Here is a 23,197-nt window from a genome sequence, read left to right on the forward strand (position 1 = left end):
GGCCAGCACCCACACACAGGTACACACACCAGCACACACACACACACACACACATTCACACCAACACACACACCAACACACATCAACATGCACACCAATACACATATACCAACATATGCCAACACACAGCACATATACACCAACACACACACCTGCATACAAACACACCACACACCAACACACACACACTGACACACACACCAATACACACGCCAGTGTACACACCAGCACACATCAACGCACACACACCAGCATAACCACCAGCAAGATGTATTGTTGTTCAGTGGCTCAGGCGTGTCTGACTCTCTGCGACCCCAGGGACTGCAGCACACCAGGCTGCCCTGTCCATCACTATCTCCCACAGTTTGCTCAAACTCATGTCCATCGGGTCGGTGATGCCATCCAACTATCTCATCCTTTGTCGCCCCCTTCTTCTCCTGCAAGATTAATTTTGCTCAATCTGGTAAAAAAAAAAAAAAAAAAACTACATGCTGCTAGACTCAGCCCACAAATAGAAGTTTACAGCCTGATAAGTCTGATGTTCGGGTTCCTTCAGTGGAAAGTCACCCCCCGCAAAAGCCCTTTATGGTCAGGCACCCCCACCCCCAGGAGCCGCATGCTTCTTCCATGACGTGACGATCGCACAGCTATAAAGAGGCACGTTCTGAGTCTGAAATAGCACATTTTTCCTTTGAACTGATGAAAAGATCCTTAGGCGATTTTGGGAGCGGGGCCCAGGGTTTGCGAGCAGAGCAGAGATCCAGAAGGCTTGGCTCCTCAAAAACACAAGGCGCTCAAGAGAAATGGGTGTGGGGTCTGCTCCCCAGACGCGACAGCCTCAGGAGGAGACGTCTGCCTCGGGCGAGGGTTCTGGAAGCCCGGCGGGGCTGCTCGCTCCGGGTGAACGACGCTCGAGACACTTGTGGCCCCTGTGTGTCTGCGCGCACCTCAGCCCCGGAGCAGGGATGCCAGGCCCCCCGGTCAGCACCTTCATCCAGAGGAGCCTGCCTCCGAGTCCTGCTTCCAGGGAGGGGGCCCCAGGTAGGTGCCCCTGCCCGCCCCGCGTCCCCGCCTGCCAGACACATGGCTGCTCCCCCAGCGGCAAAGCTGGACATGGCGGAGATGACGAGGGCTTTCTCTGGGGGAGGCAGATGAGACAGCAGGGGGATTCTCTCTTCCTGGGGAGCGTCAGCAAAGGCTGATTCCTGGGGTCTGGGGTCCAGCCACAGGGACGGGGGGTGCCCCCTGACTTGACGGCTCTTCACTCTGCTGTGCCCTGACCCTGCTCGGCTGCTGAGAGCCACAGCGTGTGTGCTGAACCCAGGTCTGTGTGCGTGTGTGTGTGTGTGTGTGTGTGTGGAGATAGGATTTTTAAATGGTTTTGTGTCACTGTCTTCAAAAGAAAGAAAAAGCAAGGTGCGGGCACAGAAACGACTGTCAGGCCAACAAAGAGAGTGCTGCCAGGGCAGGGTCAGCAGCGACGCGCTTTCTCACGGCCACTCAGCCTGTGCCCTGGACACCGTGTCCACCAGGAGGTCTGCCAGGGTCTCTCGCTGGCTGTGTCTGCCCCCCTGCTTCCCTGGCAGGTCTCAGGTCTGTGAACCCAAGAGCGCGGAGCTGAGGCGGGGAGGGTTGAAGGTCTGCACTTGAATATGGCTGAACCCTTCTGACTGACAAACATATGTGTATCATGAATTCTACACAAGTCAATACGCCAAGGAAACCTGTCCAGAGTTGGTTCTTCGTGAAATCCCAGGAAGGTGGGAAAGCCCCATTTTCTCTCTCCTTTCTGAAGGGCAAGAGCTCTGTGGTCTGGCAGCCTCCTCCCGAAGTCCGCGGAAGCGGGAGCAGGTAGCGAAAGTTCCCAGGAGACCGACGGAGCTAAGAGCAACCTGCGGCTGGGGGAGAACAATGAGCTTATGTTCGTCCAGGACAAATCACACGCTTTCCCCAGCTCATAAAGGCTTTTTATATAACCTTGCTCTGGCACTGCCCGCGCAGGGAGAGCCCGGCGGGAGGTAACCGCATCCCCGGGGCGCCAGATGCCCTCGGAACCGGTTCACCCAGCTCATAGCACCCAGGGGCATCTCCACCCACTGCGGCCGCCTGGGCCCTGGGCTCGTCCCCACCGGGAATCAGAGCTTCACGCTGGCGGGGGCCGCTGCAGCCGTGGGCGGAGGGACAGACCGCCAGGCACCCGACGCCTCGGTCACAGTGACGGCGGCCTATGCCAGCCCCCTGCCCAGGAGACCTTCCTGAGTGGCCGTGATCCACACGTGCTTCCACCTGATCCATCACCCAGGGCACTGTGCCACGTCCTGGCCACCTCTGTGACTTAGAAGTGAAAATTCAGACCCTGCTCCGTTAGAATCTTCTCGCGGGAGATGCTGAATTAGCAGTTCCATCTTTCTCTCGGTACAGACAGCTGTGGTCCCCACCGACACCACGGCTGCCCACGAGGGCTCCTTCTGGCCATTCCAGCAGGCAGACAGACCCCCTGCAGAGCCCTGCTCTGGGCAAGGCAGAAGAGGAAAGGACAGACCAGCCGGCATGGGGATGACCTGGAGACGCGTCTGTGACAGTGCTGTGACCAGTGTCCAGGGAAGGCAGACTCAGGGACTCAGAGGTGAGGGTGAGCCTCACGCAATTATTCCAGGAACCCTTCCAGATGGTCACGAACACCTTTGTTACGCAGATTTGTTACTACTCATGCTAAAACAGCAATACTATTAATTAGCAACAGGTTTTCCTGGTAGCTCAGTTGGAAAAGAATCCACCTGCAATGCAGGAGATTCCTGGGTCAGGAAGATCTGCTGGAGAAGGGATAGCCTACTCATGCCACTGTTCTTGGGCTTCCCTTGTGGCTCAGCTGGTAAAGAATCCGGGAGACCTGGGTTTGATCCATGGGTTCGATCCCTTGATTATCATCAAATATTAATCGTTGTGTTAAAACCATCACTTGAATGAACTAATCTGGCCACCACGGCCCCTGTAGTTGAGGTTTTTCCAAGGTCTGGGTTTTCAGGTAATGCATCCAGATGATCAGCTGCCCAGATGGCTGGTTTGAGGGATCCCCTCGGAACGGCCCCACCGAGGTGAAGAGCCCCCACAGGGTCATTCACTGTGTCTGGAACTGTGTCAGGGGAGGGGATGACGGGCACGTGCCCCTCAGACGTCCCTGAAGAGCCCGGTGCCGTGAGGGCTGGGCCCCAGGCACAGACTTGGCAGCGGGCACCAGGGCACGGTCACCCTCCTGTGGTCTCACATCTGCCTGGGCCTGGCCCCCGGGACACAGGCACTAGAGCTATCAGGCTGCTCTAAGGAGGCCGGCAAGGTTTGCAGGAGGTCGAGGAGGCGACACCAGAGAGCAGGAGGCAGGGCGAGTGCCGGGCACACACCTTGAGCCTGGCTGGCCTCGGCCACCTCTCATGGGGGTGCTTGGGTCTGGAGACGGATGGGCCAAGGAAGCAGGCAAAAGGCGTCCAGCTCACTCATGGATTTCCTGCACACCCTACAGAGACAGACCCACCAAAACGGACCCCAACGTCACTTGACATTCAGCGGCCCTTCTCCCCAACGAGCTGGAGTCGGTGTAACGACCCAGCAGCAAAGAGGCCTGGACCACTGCTTGCAGAATCCCCTGGAAGGCCGCTGGTCGGCAAACAGCCTGAAGCCCCGAGCCGGTCGGCCGAGTCCCGCCCGCAGTCTCCGCGTCCGCCGCGCGGTGGCGCCAGAGCTCCACCGGCCCCGCGGCCGGATCGGAGGCCCCGCGGTCCGGCAGCGCGCAGGGCGCTGAGACGGCGGTAACCTGCGTTTATGGAGCCACGAGGGAATCAGTACACGAAAAGCCGTAATAACTGCATGTGCAAAATGTGGCGCCTGCCTTTAGTTTTTAACTCCAGGTCCAGAACCAGGCATTGCACTGCGTGTGCTAACGCAAGCTGGTCCTGGGCTTGTAATGACCTCTCTTCCCTATGAGCTGAAGGGCAGCAGGGCAGGGTGGGCTGCTGCGAGGCTGACATCACACAAGAGCCGGGGCTCTTCTTCCCGGAAAACAGCTCCAGGGGGTGCCCGGCAGCCCGCCTGCTCCCCAAATCCTGCTCTCCCTGGGAAGCCAGAGTCATTTGCCCTGAGCCTCCCAGGAAGGGAGACACACACGCATACACACACACACACACACACACACGCATACACACACACACACACGCGCGCGCATACACACACACACACGCGCATACACACACACACGCATACACACACACACACACACACGCACGCACACACACACGCGCATACACACACACACACACACCCCAGCCCAGAAAAACCAGAAGAGCAGCTCAGGAGCAGTGGGCCCTCCCCCAGGCTCCCCCCTCCCCCCAGCCCCCCACAGGCTCAGAGATAAGACTCAGGCAGAACCAGAGGGAAATCAATACCCCCCAGCTTCTCCCCACCGCCCCCCCCCCGTGTCTGCACGGTAACTTGCAGCCCCTCCATTTGAGCATCGGCAAATGTTATATAAATGATTTACCATTTTAAAGGTGCGATAACATCAGAGCGGAGGGAGATAAAGGGCTTTACTGAAACCCTATGCCCACAGAGCTGAGGCAGCGGAGGCTCTCCGCCTTCCCAGGGCTGTGGGCCCATGTTTATCTCTCCTTCTCACCAAATGACTTGGGGCCATTTACACCTCTCACAATACCCATTTCCCCTCTTCCCACCCCCGCTCCCGGCCCTCTGCCTGCCCCACACTTGTTCCCTGGAATTTCCAGGCCGGCTGACAGCAGCTTCCTTCCAGGAGTGCTCCTCCTGAGGACGAGACTACCTCCATCTCAAGTCACAAACAACGCTTCCCAGATTCCGTTTCCCCACTTCAGAGTTTAAAACCTGCATCATCAGATGTCGAAGACAGGTTGAGCTGGGAGGAAATGTCACTCCACTACTCTGGCCACCATTTCCATTCTGCATTTTCTTTGACATTCTTTGTCCAAAGGAACCATCAGTGGCTTCACTGTTTCATATCTGCATGGTGCTCCTAATGATGATCTTTCATGATCCTGTTGACGTTCTCATTCATGGGCAGCCAATTTGCTTCCAAAGGCTTTGCTTCAAAGTTTGCAGTGTTGAACAGCTCACTTGTCCTTCACACCCACTCACAGTGTGGTAGGCTGCGTCGCTTGTGGATGTTTACAATCGAGTATCTACTGCAGAATATGAAGGCGTTTCCCCCTAGACTTCGGAGCTCCGTCTCCTCTGAAGCTCAGCAAGAAGGCTCAGATGCACTCCACTGCCAGCGCTGGCCTTTGGGCCCCTCTGCCCCGCGGTCAGTCCTTCGTGGTCAGTCGAGCTCTTCATCTGCAGAAACAGACATGAACACACAGCTCCTATCAGCATGCGCTGGTCAGAGCAGAAACCTGAAAGTCCAAGACTTTTAACTAGATGCTCAGAGACCCAACCGCTCTTTCAATTCCTATTGTGTTCTTCCATTTCCTGTATTTACAGTTGACTTTTGCAAAGGCATTCCAAGGGTTCTCCATTGAGATCACTTGATAAAAATCTGTCTTCTAAGTAAAAGACACATGTTATTCTCCTTTGCGGACAAAGTAAACCGAGGCACAGCTCAGCACTGGTGCTGGCGCTCCGCGCGCCTGGAGCCCCAGGCCTCGGCCGTGTGGCCCTGCCGTCGGGGTGCACTGGACTCCCCTCTGCGGCCAATACCCCACCTTGAAGAGGGGAAGCTTTGCTCCTCCGTCAGACGCAGCTCACAGGGCTCAGCCATTCGTTCCATTGAAATAATTGGGAGAAGTTGCTTTTTTCCACAGGTTCCTGCCTGCACTTCATCATGTGTATTATTTTGGATTTGCTTCAAAAAGAAAAATGGCCTTTCATGGTGCACACCGAATGTGGGAAGAAACTGGACCAGGCAGACGAACCACTCCACGCTGAGATGGAAACCATTGGCAGAGAACACCCACATTCGAGGCAGGGGAGGGCGTGGGCCCTGCAGACAGAGTGCGGGGCTGAGCCCTGCCTGGTGGCTGCTCCCAGGTGAACCCCATTGGCCAGATGGGCCGTAGGACCCTGTCCCCAGCAGACGGCCCTGCCTTCCATCCGCAGGAAGGCCCCAGGAGATTGCCTGCGTTGGTGCGAACACCGCCTTCTGCAGGCGCACATGTTTGCTCAGAGCTCGTGTCTGGCCAGGCAGCTGCCTGGGGAGCCCTGCTTCCCCTCAAATTCTCTTTTGCTCCTGACCAAAGCTTGGTCCTCACTGCACCAGCTCCCAGACACCCAGCTTCAGGGTGTCTGATGCCAAGGTGCTGACCTTGCCACCGGACCTGGACCTGCCGCAGGTGGGGGTGGGGGGTCTTTCCTCCCCTCCACGTGGGTCCCTCCATCCCCACCGCCCCCCACACCCCCACCTCTCCCCCAGGGCACAGAGAGAAGCTGGCGCTACAGAAGCAACTTTCGGTGAAGTATTAGAGTCCACCTGTCTTTTGAACAAAGAAAAAAAAGGGGCATGTTTGAACAAAAATACCCACTCCCCCTCCCACAAAGAAAGAAAGTCCAGCTAGCACAGAGAAGGCCAGCCCCAAATCCCCCAAATCTCCCGTCCAGCCAGACCTCTGGGGGACTCAGCCGGAACCACACAGCCACAGCCATCCTGCCTTTTAACAGAAGGTGGCACCCACGAAAAGCCCATCACATCTCTTCCTCAACCTGGTCCCCATTTGAGTCCTTCTCTGACCTCACCTCCATTCTCTCCCACCACACTCCACCCCCAGCTAAACTCAAATGTTAAATATAATGTAAAATGTCCAGAAGTGGTGGGCACTGGGGTGGACGATGAGCTGAATCTGCAAGACATAAATTCACATGAATTAGTCACAAGTCAAACTTTTCCTAAGGCAGAGAACAAGTGCTGTACCCACGGTCTTTATTCTCCACCTGATGCACATACTTGCAGAATGTTTGTCTTCTGGACAAAACCAAAAGCCTTGCTGATCTTGGAAAAGCAGACCCAGGCCCAGCAGAGAAAAGCGTTTTTAAAGAGACGTGACCGAGAACTTAGAAGACAGCACGTGACCTATGTTTAATGTAACTCTGATCTGCTAGGGGAAGTTTTCTGCTTACCTACTTGGAAAACGTTTGACAGCGCTGGAAAATAAAGCACCACTGTCCTTTCATGAGATTTACGACAGGCTGTCAGCACCGCCTGATAATTGAACCTCCTTGAAATCAGCAAAGCTATAGAGATATCATCAGGAAGGCTGACGTTCCAGCAGTGAGAGGAGGGAAAGGAGAGTCAGAAAAGCTTGTTTACTTCATCGAACGCATAATCGAGGAACATTCAAACTCTGCCAAACCGAGGAGGAATGTGAAACACAGATTTTTCAAAATTCACTTAAAAGTCAAAGGAAATGGGACTGCAGTGCACTAGCCCTGTCTTTTAAAATGTCCAAAGACGAGCTAAAATGGACCCAGCACTACAGTCTGGGTAAGCCTGAGCCCATTCCAGAGAAAACAGTTGACATGGATGACGGTGATGTTTACTAGAAAACTAACCTGCTTCCAGCAGACAGTGGACAACGTGACTGATACGAGACGAAATGTGTAGCTGTGTTTGCCTTGATGTGAGAGGGTGCGGCCCGTCTGTTTTCCTATTATGTAAAACCCCTGCCCGACTCCTGCCAAAACATTTTCCCAGTGACATGTCTGTCTGCCTTTGGACGGGTTCCTTACTAAAACAAATACAGCAAACAAACCATCTTTGATAGCTGGGACTCATAAAGGCAAACAATGAGAACTACTATGGGCTGTTTAAGATGGCAGCGGGCACCACGCAGAGTTACCACACAGACAGGGCAGCTCCACACGGCGGGCTGGGCCGGCTCCCAGGAGTCACCACTGTGAGCAACGTGCTCTTTCTTGGCAATGACTGAGCGCCCCCGCCCCCACCTTCTGGGCAGTGAGTGGTCCTCTCCCTAATAAGTCACAGCGCGTATATATGTTGCCTGCTTTAGAGGAGAGATAAGTATAAAAACAAACTATTATTACAAGCGCACACTCAAATGAAAAGAGAACGTCTCCTAATACGATACTGGCACCCTATAAAAGTGTAATTTAACCTTATCTAATCTGGAGCCCGTTTCATCACAGGGATGGCCAATAATGTAAACCTTTGTGTGAGAGGCTGCAGAGAGGCCTCTCCCGGGACCGGCTGCTCCAGGCCGGCAGTGCAGAGCCGCGTCCCGGGACAAGAGGTGAGAAAATGATGGATGAGCCGGGGTAGCACCGGCAAAAATGGCCGAGAGGAGCGTTTCCTCTTCCCATCTCTTCAGGAAGGACGTCAGCGAGACAGACTAAACACAGGCCCTGGTGCGGGCCCCGCGTGCGCCCTGCACACACAGACACCCTCGCCGGCTGCTCCTGAAGGGAAGCAGGGCCGTTCAGGCTGTCGCCAGAGCCGGCCGAGGGCGGCTGGCGTCCCTGGGGAGTCTGGCCTCAGGTGCCCACCCCGGCTGTGGCGACTGGCTGGGGGGATGCACACTCCAGAGCTGGGACCTCAGGCCCTTCCTGGGAAGACACAGGGAGTCCTGCCCCAGAAGGGCCCCCAGGCACCACAGGGCCCAGGACACTTTGCTGCCCTGTCCCAAGGAGAGCAGAGCCCCAGAGCTGCGGAAGCGCCTCCCCCACCCCAGCCCACCCCACCCCACCCCACCCCACCCCACCCCACCCCACCCCAGCCCCACTTCCCATCCGCCACCCCACCCCTCCCCTCCCCTCCCCCCAGCCCTCAGCACCCCTGCTCGCTGGGGATTCTGCAAATCTTGGCTGGAGCTGGGGCTCACCCGCTTCAGAAGCAGGGGGCCCGAGCCTCAGGCCCCCCCTCTGTGACATGACAGCCAGGTGGTGCCCTCACTGGGTTGTGGGGGTCAGCCATGCTTGAGCCCAGAGGTCTGAGGCCCTGTCCCCCCGCCTTGCCCTCCCCAGTCTCCGAGGGCACAGAGTGACCTGTCGGGGTTTCCAGCAGTGCCCTGAGCTCTCCCGGCCTGCAAGGCCCTGCTGAACTGGTAGGACCAGCCGTGAAGGGGGCTGGGAAAGATCAGCTCATCCTCCACGTGCCTGTTTCCACGTCCCCTCCCTGGGGACGGTCCTGGGGACTTCCACGTGGATGGTAAATCCAGGAGAGGAGCCAAGACGGCTCTCGGGTGAGAGAGGACACAGGCTTTGCTAGAGCGCCGGCGGCCAGCACAGGGCCATCTGCGCTCACAGCAGACTCGAGACCCCAGGGTGGGCGTTCTCCCCGTAGTGACCAGTACACACCTCCACAGAGGTGTCCAGCCCAGCTGACACATCCCTCTGCTGGGAATACTCTAAACAAGGACACCTCCCTATGTCTGCCAATTACAAGGGTTAGCCCAGCTACCAACGATCTGGGACATACGCTTTAACATTTGAAATCATCAGACTTATCACGGATGAGGTTTAATAGTTTAACGTCTTCTCTTGGTGGCACATAAGCCATATACCTTATCACAAAGGGCACCTTAGCCCCAAGGAGACACAGCGGAGTAAGATGGAAAGGGAAGTGCGTGACCTGGGCAGTCACTCTAAGCCCAGCTTCCTCCCGCATAAGACACAGAAGATGCAGGGATTCAATGGGAAGGTGACTCTCGGCCCTGGACAGGACGACCCCCATGGCTCCCCACCCCATGTGCAAGTTCACCCTGACCGGGTCCACCTGCCGCCTCCCACCAGGTCTGCGGGAGGAGGCCAGCTTTGGGGCGTGGAGACGTTTTCTCATTCCGGCTGGGGTCTCTGTGATCTCAAGCAAAGTGGACCTCAGTAAAAATAAGTCACAAGTTTGTCGCCGTCTATTTTAACCCGAGTCAACCACTGGCCTTAAAAAATATGGGAGCAACCACAGTGACTACAACGTGGCTGTTTTCCTTTCATACATTTATTCCTACTTACATTCTATGGAAATTTGCCTCTATTCACTGTAGTTTATCTTTCCTTAAATTTTCATTTCCAAACTAAACAGCCCTAACGCAAGTGCATCCCTCCCATGCGCCACTCGCCGGGCTCCACCAGGCGGCTGCATCCACGCGCCATCTGTGTGCGGGGCTCCAGGTGGAAACGCGCCTGGGACTGTGGTCCGCTGAAGCCGCCGGCCCCACCTCCCCCGCCCTGTTCTCCAAATCGATTCTTTGGGGGTTCAGTTTTTTTGGTAATTAAGACTAAGGAGCGGTTAAAAAACAGAAGTACTTTTTCCTGGAAACCAGTGGCCTTCATTTGCAACTTTTATTGGCAAACCTGGCTGCCAGTAAATACATTCCTTGGCATCTCCCAGAATGTAGTTCACTTGACTAGGCGGCCCCTCTTTCTCTGTAACGTGTACATCAATTAAAGGGGCCGCTGGGAGGAGTGTGGCTGGGGCTGCAAGTCTCCAGCCGGGTCGCCTAGGGTCCCGGGAACAAAGGCTCCCAGGCCTGTGCCAGGGAGTCTGAGCCGGTCCCTCCAAGGGGCCTGCCGGCCGGACTCTTCCCGCGAGCACGCTGGAGAGCTTGCGGGGTGCGAGGACCAGGAGCTGAGCGGGCGGGCCCTCCGTCCGGCGGCGAGGCCTCTCACTGGGCCCCTTCCGCAGAGACCCCTCCCCGGGCTGCGCTGAGGGGCTGGGCTTGGGCGCCGAGGGGCTTCGAGTCGCCCAGGGGCGGCCGCGGGCGGCAGGGGGCGCTCGGGGCGCGCGCAGGGCCGGAGCGGGAGCCGGAGCCGGACGGCCTGAGCCCCGCACAGCGGGCGGCTTGGCCGGGGGGGCCTGCGCCCCCGGGTCCAGAGCTCCCGCCTTAGGTGCGGCCTCCGGCCCCCCTGCTTCCCGGCCCGGCGCCCTCGCGGCCGAGGCGGGAAGCTGTGGGCACCGCTGGGCCGCACTCCCCGCTGCAGATGCACACGACGACCCGGGACCGGCTGCTCGGATCCCGGTGCCGGCCGTCATCCGCCCTGAAGGTGCGGACGGCGAGCCGGGCCGAGGACCCCGCGGCCTCCTGGGAGCTTTGGGAGCAGGCCGGCCTCGCCCTCCGCGCCTTGGGTCGGGCGGATGGAGCGTCCCGGGTCCCTGGCGGCCGGCTCGCGGAGGGGCCGGGGCGTCGGGGCTCCGGCTCCTCAGGCCCCTCCTTAGCGGGAGGGGGTTCGGTCCTGCGCGTGGGGCCCCCGAGCCGGGCTGGAGAGCAGGGGAGCCGTCCCGGAACAAGGCCCCGCCGCCACGAGGTGCGGCCGACTCCTCCCCATTGCGGGGCCGGCCAGCCTTCGGGTCTGTCTGCGCACAGAGGCCTATCCTCCGACACCCGGAGCCCGCCGGGGGTCCCTGTCGCCCGCACCGCGCACCCGGGGCCCTGCGGGTCGTCGACCCTTGAAGGCCAGGCTGCTCCCAAGTCTCAGTGGGGACGCGGGTGGGAAGGAGGCGAGACTGGTCCTTCCGTTTATCCACGCTTAACATTTTTTTTTTTTTTTCGTCCTGGCTGGCTAAGGAAAGAAGGCAGTTCTCATCACCTACCTCTGCCAGGACAAAGGAAGCCCCCATGCACAGCCAGGACCTTGGGTAAAGCTCCCCGCGGCCCCTTCTCGGCACTCAGCTAGCTCTGCGCCCCAGAAACGCTCTGGGAGGCCAGCATTCCCTGCGGCTGGTGGCAGGTGGGCCGACCCCAGGCAACCCTGAGCAGGTGTGGGCACACTTCCGCCAGTGAGAGTAATTAGTGGGACGGCCCGTCGTGGGGACTAGGGGGACATTAAATTTCCCCATCACATAAACTTCCTTTGGAGGCTGCCCGTAGGACAGCAACTGCACAATTCGTTCAGTCATGGACATCACTTTGTCTTTAGATTGTTTTTGATTTTTAAAATCGAAAAACACACTTTTTATCATAGGAATTATTTTTCTACTAAGGAGGGGACTGAGCCAGGAAGACTGCAATAACAGAACAAGTACGCAGAAACCCCCCCCTCAATGGAGAGAGAAGTCGATCCTCCAGGAGGCTGGGCGTCTGCCCCGCCCCGCCCTGCGCCGATGCCCAGCGATCCCTGCCTGTCCGAGGGTCTGATAACGAATAACGATCACTGACAGCTTGTATCCTCCCCCACCCCTGGACTTCAGCTCTTCCTGAAGGAGGCCATGTGGAGAACTTCCACAGGATTCTAAATAGCGCGAAGACACCCTGAAACGGACGTGGCTACAATTGCTTGTGACTTCAGTCTAGCGGGGCGACTTCGGGTCCCACTGTCCGTTAAGTGTTCCATACTCCACACTTGTCTCCCGGCAGCGAAAGGGGGGAAGGTGGGAAAGCTGCGGCCCTGCAGAAACCCCTGTCCCCCTGTGCAGCGTCCCCCCATGCAGGGCTGACTGCCAGTCTAGAGGGGCAGCCAGCTTTTCCTGACGACCCCTGTAGGGCGTCATCAGACCAGCCCGGACCCCCGAGGGGCTAGCTTCCCGGCATGGCATCCGCCGAGCGGAGCCGGGATCCACCGGACACTGGGCGGAGGGGCCTGCTGTGTCTGGGGAGGGTCACTGTCCGGGGTTGGGGGGGCGGGTGCGGCGCGGGAAAGTTCCCGAGGGGTCTCTGAAGGACAATGCCAGGAACTTGGGCTGAACTCACAGCCCCTTGGGAATCCTTTTCTGGGCTGGGGATCCCTGCCCCCTCCCGGATCCCTATTCCCTTTATCACGACACGAAAAGAAGCCGCCCCCCAGCTCCCGGTGCCCGGCGGGGATCACCCCTCCCCCCTCTTCCTGCGGTATCACCGGGTCCCAGTTGGGCATTTCCTGCAGGGCCCGCCCCCTCTCCCTTCCTCAAGCTCTTCCAGCGGAGGGCTCGGGAGTCCTGTTTTGGGGAAGGCTGTGACGCCCCTCCCCAGAGCTAAGACCCCCTTCTAGGGGTCCAGGAATTGTGATTCCCCCTCCTCCCCGCCGGCGGGTCAAGGAAGGGATGGGGCCGGGAAGGTCAGCGACCGTCCGAGGAAACACATCCATTATCGCTGTCGCCCGCGGACCTTCAGGTCACAGCCGCGAGGTGTCAGAAAAACAGCGAAGGTTTCCTGCGAAGGCATTTCTGCCAGTTAAGGTCATGGGGACAGTGACTGAACTATGCAAGGGGCATCAGAAACCCTAGCCGAAAATAAAAACTTCACCCCATTCCCTGAAGACTTCATTTCTGCGCCTTCGTGTCCACATACCACCACCGACAATAATAACATAAGTCAAGTACTTGAAATACAATCAAGCCGTTTAGTGGAGGTTTGCTTCCGAGGAAGCTTATAAAACACAAACGCAAATATCTTTTCCTGGCGAATATCCAGAGCTTGGCCAGGGGAAAGTTGATCTTCGTAAACTGCACCCTCCTTTTCCCCCGCGCGCCAGAAACTTATTTCACAACGGCCACTTTCATCCCCGAAGCGGCCCAGCACTGCCGGCTGTCGGATTTGCAGTTTACCTAAGGAGCTCTTTCCACCTCTCGGGCCTCGGAGCCGGGAGCAGAGAGGCCGCGCGGGCCGGGCAGCGCGCACCACGGCTCCCGCATGAGCTGCGGGTCCCCGCGCCGGGAAACCGGCGAGTCTCCATGGCCGCGTTGGTGCCTGCGCGCCGCGAGCGGTGGAAACGCAGTTCAAAGGCCGAAGTCGCCAGAGGCCAAGGCGTTCGGGGCGACCGCTGACTTCCTCGGCCTCCAGGCTGCTCTGAAGCCAGGGCGCCCACAAGGCCTCGGTCGAGGCGGCGGGTTCCGGCGGGATGCGGGAGGGTCCTGGACTCCAACGCACTGTTCGGTCTCGTGGCTGCGCCTCTTGCCCACTGGGTGCCCAGGAGCATCGAGCCTCTGCCCCTAATTCAGGGTTTCTCGGGGCGGCGGAGACGCGGCCTGGTGGGGGCCCGGGAAGCAGGCCGGAGCGGCCCAGGCGCTCTGCAGGCCGCGCGGCGCTGGGAGCCGGGCTTCGGGGCGGCACCGCCGGCTCGGGGGGAGCAGATACCCGGGTTTCTCTGCGTCAGGGCCCACTCGGAAACCCAAAGGTTTAACACCACACAGGCCCGCGCCCTGACAAGGAGCGCAGCTGTGGCTGGGGCTGTGCAGGAAGCCAGACTCGAGCCGGGAAGCTAAAGGGCTCCGGACACGTCCTCGCAGTTCGAGACTGTCCGGAACCGGGGGTGGAGGTGTGAGGGGCGCACGGCGGCTCTTCAGAGGCTCGCAGTTCCTCAGGAGAGGGCCCAGAGGGCCGCTCCGGGTTGGCCAAAGCGCAGAAAGCCCCGCAGTCCCGGAGGCCGGCTCTTCCCTGCTTTTCATCCCAGACACAGAAGCAGCAAGTCTAGGGGTCCCCCGGACCCTCCAGGGCCCTGCAGGTGTGATTCTGAACGTCCCCCTCCACCCCATCAATCCGCTATCTCTGCAGGCAAGAGCCACGCAGGGCGGGGAGGGAGGTGGCCGTCTTTACTCCTCACCACCCGCCCTCCTCACTTTGTTCACAGCCCGAACCCTCCTCTGGGCCGAAGGGTGCCGGCCTCCCCCAGAGGAGGCCGTGTCGAGAACCCCCAGAGGAGCCCAGGGACGCACAGGCTCCAGGAGCGCCCGCGGCAGACCCTCACCGCCAACGCAGCCCCGAGCTCTTGGCAAGGCCCCACGTCCCACTCCCTTGTTTCTACTGGGGAGGGGTCCAGGAAAGTGAGGTAGGAGCAACAACCCTGCTCCCACCCAGAACAGAATAGCGGCAGCCCTGCTTTCGGACTCAGAACTGTGCCTTTTTGTAACCTTGCTCATGACTGGAGAACTTCCAGGTGGGGGGGACTGGGGACTTCTGGGAACCCGGGAGACTGGTGATCAGGAGTGGAGGAGAGGGGAGAATAGGGGAGGGGAGAATAGGGGAGGGGAGAATAGGGGAGGGGAGAATAGGGGAGGGGAGAGTGTAGGGGAGGGGAGAGGGTAGGGGAGGGGAGGTGTAGGGAGGGGAGAGTGTAGGGGAGGGGAGAGTGTGGGAGAATAGGTGAGAATGGGGAGGGAGAATAGGTGAGAATGGGGAGGGAGAATAGGGGAGGGAGAATAGGGGAGGGAGAATAGGGGAGGGGAGAATAGGGGAGGGGAGAATGGGGGGAGAATAGGGAGAATAGGGGAGGGAGAGTGTCGGGGGAGCAGGGGAGAATAGTGGAGGGGGGACAGATGGGGGAGAGTAGGGAGGACTGGGAAGGGGGGAGGGGGGGAAGGGGGGAGGGGAGGGAAGGGGGGCGGGGGGGAGGAGGGGAGGGGGGGGGGAGGAGGGAGGGAAGGGGGAGGAGGGAGGGAGGGGGAGGGAGGGGGAGGGGGAGGGGGGAGGGGTGGGGGAGGGAGGGAGGGAGGGGGAGGGGAGGGGGGGGGGGGGGGGGGGGGGGGGGGGGGGGGGGGGGGGGGGGGGGGGGGGGGGGGGGGGGGGGGGGGGGGGGGGGGGGGGGGGGGGGGGGGCGGCCCGGGAAACCCCGGTGCCGGCGCCGGGTCGGCGAGGAGGTGCCTGGGATTGCGAGAATGGGAGAGTCGGGGCCCCAGGACGCCGTGACATCCGGGAGCAGCGGACGAGGAAGGGTCTGCGCGGGGACCGGAGGGCCCGGCCGGGCCGCGGGAACAATGGACGTCCAAAGTAGGGCCCAGGGCGGGGAAAGGGCCCTGCGCGGCTGGCAGGCGCGGGGGCCCACGGCCGAGGGCGCCAGCGGGGGTGCGGGCAGGGGCGCGAGCGAGCGCGGGGCAGGCGGGCCGGCGCGCGTGTGGTCAGCCCGCGGTCCTCCGCGGCGGGGCGCGGGCCGGCCCGCTCGGCCTCCGGCTCCTTCGGAGGCGTTCCCGCCTCCCATTGGCCGCCGCCGCCGGGACGGGGCGGGGCCCCGCGGCCCGGAAAAAATGTAACTGCGTAAAAAAGTCCTCGCCTGGGTGACGGATGCTCAAAAGTTCAGGAGTTTTCCCAATGCTTCCTTAAGCGGCTGGCGCGCGAGAGACTGAGAAAGGTGACGCGGCCCGGGCCGGGGCCGGCGCGCTGCCCCCGCCCGCTCCTCTGGCCGCCCCGCCGGCGGCTGGGGCTCAGCCTCCGCGAGGCGCAGGCGGCTCGGCGGGCCGGGCTTCGGCTTGTTTTCCAGCCCGGGCTCCGCGCTCCCGCTCCCGCCGGGAAGCCGCGGCGCGCGATCCAGGCCATCGGCCGCGTCCTCGTCCGGCCGTCTCTGCCGGCCCGAGGCTCCCCGGAGCCGGGCGCGCGTAGGGGAGGCGGCGGCCCGGCACCAGCCCGCGGGCCCGGACTCGGACTGGGCGGCCGGCCCGGCGAGGGCGGGGGGCGGCGGCGGCGGCGGCGGCGAGCGGGGCCATGCAGGCGCGCTACTCCGTGTCCAGCCCCAACTCCCTGGGAGTGGTGCCCTACCTCGGCGGCGAGCAGAGCTACTACCGCGCGGCGGCAGGGGGCGGCTACACGGCCATGCCGGCCCCCATGAGCGTGTACTCGCACCCGGCGCACGCCGAGCAGTACCCGGGCGGCATGGCCCGCGCCTACGGGCCCTACACGCCGCAGCCGCAGCCCAAGGACATGGTGAAGCCGCCCTACAGCTACATCGCGCTCATCACCATGGCCATCCAGAACGCGCCGGACAAGAAGATCACCCTGAACGGCATCTACCAGTTCATCATGGACCGCTTCCCCTTCTACCGGGACAACAAGCAGGGCTGGCAGAACAGCATCCGCCACAATCTCTCGCTCAACGAGTGCTTCGTCAAGGTGCCGCGCGACGACAAGAAGCCAGGCAAGGGCAGCTACTGGACGCTCGACCCGGACTCCTACAACATGTTCGAGAACGGCAGCTTCCTGCGGCGGCGGCGGCGCTTCAAGAAGAAGGACGCCGTGAAGGACAAGGAGGAGAAGGACCGGCTGCACCTCAAAGAGCCGCCGCCGCCGCCGCCGGCCGGCCGCCAACCCGCACCCGCGCCCCCCGAGCAGGCCGACGGCGCGCCGCCCGGGGCGCAGCCCCCGCCCGTGCGCATCCAGGACATCAAGACCGAGAACGGTACGTGCCCCTCGCCGCCCCAGCCCCTGTCCCCGGCCGCCGCCCTGGGCAGCGGCAGCGCCGGCGCCGCCGCGGTGCCCAAAATCGAAAGCCCCGACAGCAGCAGCAGCAGCCTGTCCAGCGGGGGCAGCCCCCCCGGCGGCCTGCCGGCGGCGCGGCCGCTGAGCCTGGACGGCGCGGAGCCCGGCCCGCCGCCCGCGCCCGCGCCCGCGCACAGCCAGGGCTTCAGCGTGGACAACATCATGACGTCGCTGCGGGGGTCGCCGCAGGGCGCGGCCGCCGAGCTGGGATCCGGCCTCCTGGCCCCGGCCGCCGCGTCCTCGCGCGCGGGCCTCGCGCCCCCGCTGGCGCTCGGCGCCTACTCGCCGGGCCAGAGCTCGCTGTACGGCTCGCCCTGCAGCCAGAGCCCCGGCGCGGGCGGCGCGGGCGGCGCGGGCGCGGGCGGGGGCGGCGGGGCGGGGGGCGCCGGGACCTACCACTGTAACCTGCAGGCCATGAGCCTGTACGCGGCCGGGGAGCGCGGCGGCCACGTGCAGGGCGCGCCCGCGGGCGCCGGAGGCTCCTCGGTGGACGACCCCCTGCCCGACTACTCCCTGCCCCCGGCCACCAGCAGCAGCTCCTCGTCCCTGGGCCATGGCGGCGGCGGTCAGGAGGCCGGCCACCACGCCGCGGCCCACCAAGGCCGCCTGGCCTCGTGGTACCTGAACCAGGCGGGCGGGGACCTGGGCCACCTGGCCAGCGCGGCGGCGGCGGCCGCGGGCTACCCGGGCCAGCAGCAGAACTTCCACTCGGTGCGGGAGATGTTCGAGTCGCAGCGGATCGGCCTGAACAACTCGCCGGTAAACGGGAGCAGCAGCTGTCAGATGGCCTTCCCTTCTGGCCAGCCCCTCTACCGCACGTCCGGGGCCTTCGTCTACGACTGCAGCAAGTTTTGACCCCCGCCTCCGCCCCGGCTGCCTCCCAGCCGGACCGAACCGAACCCCGGAGCAGGAGCAGCCAAAAGGACCCTCGGCACAAAAGCGAAACCAAAAACCCAGTCCGTAAAACGTCCACCAAACCAGCAAACAGAAGCCCTCCACACTTTCAAGTCACCAGCATGAAGAAAAGGCTTTCTTCTCTTAGAAGATGGATTCGGAGCCACCTCCACTTGGCTTTATCTAAATAAACAGAACCGTAAACTGTTTTGTACAGAGACAGCAGAGTCATGGTTTGTTAAAGGACAGTGTTACTCCAGATAACACGTAAGTTTCTTCTTCTTTTTAGAGAACACCTCTCCTCCTCCTGCCCTGTCCCTTGCCCTCTCACCTGTAAGATATTATTTTATCCTCTATTGAAAGGAGGGAGGAAGTCCCCCATACATGGAAACCGCTTTCTTTTTATTCCTGGACTTGTTTTAAAATGTAAATTGCAACATAGTAATTTATTTTTAATTTGTAGTTGGATGTCCGTGGACCAAACGCCAGAAAGTGTTTCCAAAACCTGACGTTAAATTGCCTGAAACTTTTAATTGTGCTTTTTTGATTATGAAAAGGGAAACTGTATTAATCTTATTCTATCATCTTTGCTTTCTCTTTGTTGAGCATATTCATTGTTTATTAATAAATTACCATTCAGTTTGAATGAGACCTATATGTCTGGATACTTTAATACAGCCTTAATTCTTATGAGAGAAAAAGATTTCAGAGATTAAAACACTAGAAATTACCAATTCTCCTCCTAAATCTCTGAAAAAAAAAGTAGAGACAACTTCTGACTATTCCTGGTCAAATTACACGCATAAGTCTCTTTTTGTTTAGATTTATTTTTTTCCTGCAGCATCTTCTGCAAAAGTACTATATAGTCAGCTTGCTTTGTGGCTAGTAAAAAGAGATTTTCCTAAACATATCTGAGTTGGCATATACACAAACGCATTTTCTCAGTAATGACAACAGGATTTGGAAATTTCAAGCCCATGAATCAGCAGCAGTCTCACCACGGTGATACCTGTGTGTGGAGAGGTAGCTGTGCCTTCAGATACACATTTGTGTATCACTTAAAAATCTGTCATACTTATCAGACATCCCTGTGAGCCAAATGCTGGATGAATTTTCTTCCTGTTAATTTCACTCCTTTTTATGAAGGGGAAAAAAACCCCAGCTTTTAAATGTATGTATATAACTCATCCACATCTACAATCCTTCATGTCTAATGTAGGATTGATTTTTATTTTAATGTACTGCGGGTTGGAAAGGGATATTTAATCTTTGGGAAACTATTTTAGAAGATATGTTTGTAGAACAATTATTTTTTGGAAAAAGATTTAAAGCAATAACAAGAAGGAAGGAGCAGGAAGCAGGGCATTTTAGTTCAGGTGGTTTCTTTTCAGTCCCATTTTTCTTGTTAATTTACAGTTAAACCTACGGGGCAGTCCGCCGGCCCCCTCCTTTTGTAAATAACCCAGGAAATGTAATAAATTCCTTATCTTAGGGTGATCTGCCCTGTCAATCAGACTTCGGGGAGATGGCGATTTGATTACAGACTTTCAGGGCCTTTCCGTTTGTTTTGGAGATAATACAGTTTCCTGCTATCTGCCGCTCCGATCTAGAGGCAACACTTAGCAGTAATTGCTGTTGCTTGTTGTCAAAATTTGATCATTGTTAAAGGATTGCTGCAAATAAATACACTCTACTTCCAGTCAAAAACTGCTCTACACGGCCTCTGATTTGCTGGGTCCCTGGCTCAGAGTCGAGCCGGGAGGCGAGCAGGGCGCGGGGCGCGGCGTCCCCGGGGGCAGGCCACCGGGACCGGCCTCCCCGCCGCGCGGCCTCCGCGTCGCAGCCCCGGGCTGGGCGGCCTGGCACCTCCGGGGAGCCCCCGTTTGGGAGTGAAGGGGAAGGATCCGCGGGCAAACCGCCTGGCTCCCGCGTGGCTTATTCGTGGGAGCCGAGAGCGGAGCCGGGCTGGCGGACAAAGGGGCCGAGGCGGCGCGGGGCCGGCCCCTAGAGAAGCGGCCGCAGGTGGCCAGCGGCCCGGTCCGCACGGACGCGGAGCGCCCCCACCCGCCCCCAGGCGGGCTGCGGGAGCCGAGCCCTCCGACCTCGGCCGTCCCGATTCTCTGAGCGGTGGGCAGCCGTGTGGACCTGGCTGTACCCGGCCTCGGGACCGGACGCTCCTCGGCTAATTAGGGGGAAGACACGTCCTGGGCGCTTAGCGCCCACGGCCCCTCCTCTCCGCCCGGCTGGGTCGGGGCGCTGGGAGAGCCGCGCCTAGGCGCCTCTGGCCGGTCCAGGGCAGGCGGGCCCACCGCGCGTCTGTGTCTGGAGCAGGGCTCCGGTCCCGCGCCGCGCCCGCCGCTTTGTCTGGAGGACGCACGTGCGTTCGTCTAGCGCGCGGCGGCCCGGGGACGACGGGCAGGCCCCGCCGCCGGCGCCGGCGTGCCCTGGCCGGCCTGACAGCCTCGGCCCGGCCGGTTGGCTGGTTCTGGGCCCGGGCGGCCTCTCTGCTGGGCCGCGTCCCCTCTCGGCGCGCGCGTCCGGTTCGCGAAGGCCGCGGGGGCAGCTAGAGCCGCTCCTCGGGCGGGGGGCGTCCCCGCGGCCTTGGGGCCTGGCCTCGACCCGCCCTCGGTGCTGGGCGGCAAGGGTGGGAGAGAGCTGGCCGGCCCGACTCGGCTCGTCCTTCTCGCCCCGAGTCCAGGGGCTGGAGTGGGAGCGCGGCGCTGGCGCTCGGCTTCTGGAGGAGGCCGGCGGGCAGCCTCGGTCCAAGCAGGGGAGCGCTTGCCTGCTTGCTCCCCAGGGAAGCCTCTTAGCAATCATTTCTGCCTTTTCAATCCCAGCGTTTGAAAGTTAGGTCTTTAAGACATGCTTCGGGGAAGGTGCTTGGGTTACTTGTAGGCAGAGAAAGTTGTTTTCTCCACAGGAATGGCCCACTGCGTTGTTCAGAAGCTGTGTTGGAGCGGAAGGGCCTCGTCATGGAGCTGATGTTAGATCCCCTTATGTGGCATGTCCTGCTTTCAGGACGTTTTTTTGGCTTCTTGGATACAGTTTAAGGCTGACTGGGGCCACCTGATCCCTGGGAGATCTGGGCTCTTTATTCTGGAGGGACCCCGCCCCAGTTGTTCATTAGTGCTTTGCACATTTGATTGGAACTGTTACAGCAACAAGGATAATTTTGCTATGAAACATTGAGAAGCTCCTTCATGTTTGAACAAATAGCACAGTTTGGAATTAGCCTGGGACATCAGACGGGACCCAGCGGTGGGGGGGGGGGGCAGCGGTGAGAGCTGGGCTGGTTTGGTCCGCCTCTGTAGAAAGCTTGAGGAAAGTAAGTTTTCCTGTCCTGTGTGAGGCAGTGGACGCTTCTCAGCAGTTTCTGCAGGAGTAGGTAATTCTCAGCGTGCTGCATGCCACATGCAGGCTTGCATTTGGCATATCACACGGTGGTGGGTGCTGTTCTCCAGGGTGATGTAGGTGACAGGCCGTTTCCACCAGACTGCATGCAGACAAGCACACATTTTACAATTTATCATGCCCCGCAGTTTGTGTCATTAATAATCGAGGTCTGCAGGCGAATAAGGCTCGATTGTGCTGGTGGCCCGTAAGCCCTCGGCTGTTTCCTGCGGGGTCAGAACAAGGGTCAGGGAACAAGCTTGCCTTCCAGCCCTGTGGCTCCCCTGAACTTTGATAGGTGACCAGGGACTGGGGCCTTCGCCCTCCTCGCTGTTCCCTTTGGAGGGGGTCTCGGTTTGTAAGGTGGAGAGCCGTCCGTTTCGGTGTGGATGGCGCGGTGCTGGCCGGCTGCCGGGAGGGAGGCTGCGCCCGGTGGATCCAGGCTGACACCCGGAGCAGGGCTGTCCCCTGTTGGTGGCAGTGGGGGTGAGTTTCTTTCCACCGTCACCCCACGCCCGGAGCTTCTGGGGGGCCTGTTTGCTCTGGAGCTCAGTGCCCAGCGCGAGGATGGCCTGCCTGGTGTCGCCGAGTCTGGGCTCCTGTGGACTCATTTTGTAGATCCGTTCCTGAAGCCATTAGCCCTTCCCACAGGGTCATAAACAAATGTCGCTTTAGGGGCAAGATTGATGGTGGCCACGTAATAAAGCGGGGCGGGCGAGAATCTGATTCTGTGCAAACGGTTCTTCAGGCAGGCAGGGAGCTTTGGGGGAGGTCGAGAGAAAAGAAACCCAGAGACTGTATCAGAATGTCCACTCCAGGAACCAGGGGTTGGGGGGCGATGCACAGCCTGATTGATTCAGGCGATGGCCAAGGCAAAAAAAAAAAAAAAAGACCCGTCGACAAGTGCTTAGGGCTGAAATGCCAGTTTCAAGACCCCATCTTCCTGAAAGTTACTATTTCAATTTATAAGGAGGCCAAGAGCTTCCTTGAAAAGAGCTGTTTATTAGTGGCATTTCGGTCACACCTAAACACAGCCTTCCTCTGACGTCGTGGTATCGGTCACTGGGCCTGGGCGGCCCGTGGCCCCTCTGCTCCAGGTCCCCCTTTGGCATTCGAATCCATCGTTTGCAGGAAGCTCTTCGAGTTTCTGCCCCCGTACTCCCCCTCTATGCTCCCCTACTCCCCCACTACTCCCCCCAGGCCTCCACAGAAGCCTGGGGGCCCGAAGCCCCTCCTGGGAGGGTCCCCACCCGACCAGGGCAGCCTCCCGCGTCTGCTGCGCTGGGCCTGGGCCGGATGTGGCTGCCGGCTGGCGAGCAGGCCTTGACGCCCGGCCCCAGGGAGCAGGACAGGCTGGTTCCAGGTCCAGATCTGGTTGGAAAACGGGCGATGGTTAATCCAAGGAATTCCAGCGCTGAAACCCACTCAGGGGAATGAAAGCCGCCTCTCCATGACGTTCTCCACGGGATTAGGAGTGGAAAATTGAGCAAAATGGACCATGTCCACCTTGTTGGAAACCAAACTAAGGCGTAGGGAGCAGGAGGGCGACCTGAGGCCTCTGCCGACCTGCTCCTTCTCACCCGGTTCCAGAGAAGTCTCTGCTTAACATTATGTTGTTGTTGTTGACTTGATTTTTTCCCTCACTGATTTCAAATTTGCAGCATATTGAGCTTATTAGAGAGGATGGCCATGGGCTCTGGGGTCTCCTGGCCTACAGGCCTGGGAGTCTTCAGCAGGAGAGAAGGGCGGAGCTCCTGGAGGAGACGCAGGACAGCTCAGAGGAGTGGCTGGCG

At 59.9% G+C, this 23,197-nt stretch overlaps 1 protein-coding gene across 1 annotated transcript; it reads left to right on the forward strand.

Annotated features, from left to right (window-relative positions):
• Positions 1–16,213: 16,213 nt before the first annotated feature.
• FOXC1 (forkhead box C1) lies at positions 16,214–19,721 on the forward strand. The gene has a single exon (XM_043450535.1). The coding sequence runs from the start codon at positions 16,350–16,352 to the stop codon at positions 17,973–17,975; it is 1,626 nt and encodes a 541-aa protein (XP_043306470.1). The 5' UTR covers positions 16,214–16,349; the 3' UTR covers positions 17,976–19,721.
• The last annotated feature ends 3,476 nt before the right edge of the window (positions 19,722–23,197 follow it).

The sequence above is a fragment of the Cervus canadensis genome, chromosome 28 (assembly GCF_019320065.1).
Source record: "Cervus canadensis isolate Bull #8, Minnesota chromosome 28, ASM1932006v1, whole genome shotgun sequence".
NCBI classification, from domain to species: domain Eukaryota; kingdom Metazoa; phylum Chordata; class Mammalia; order Artiodactyla; family Cervidae; genus Cervus; species Cervus canadensis.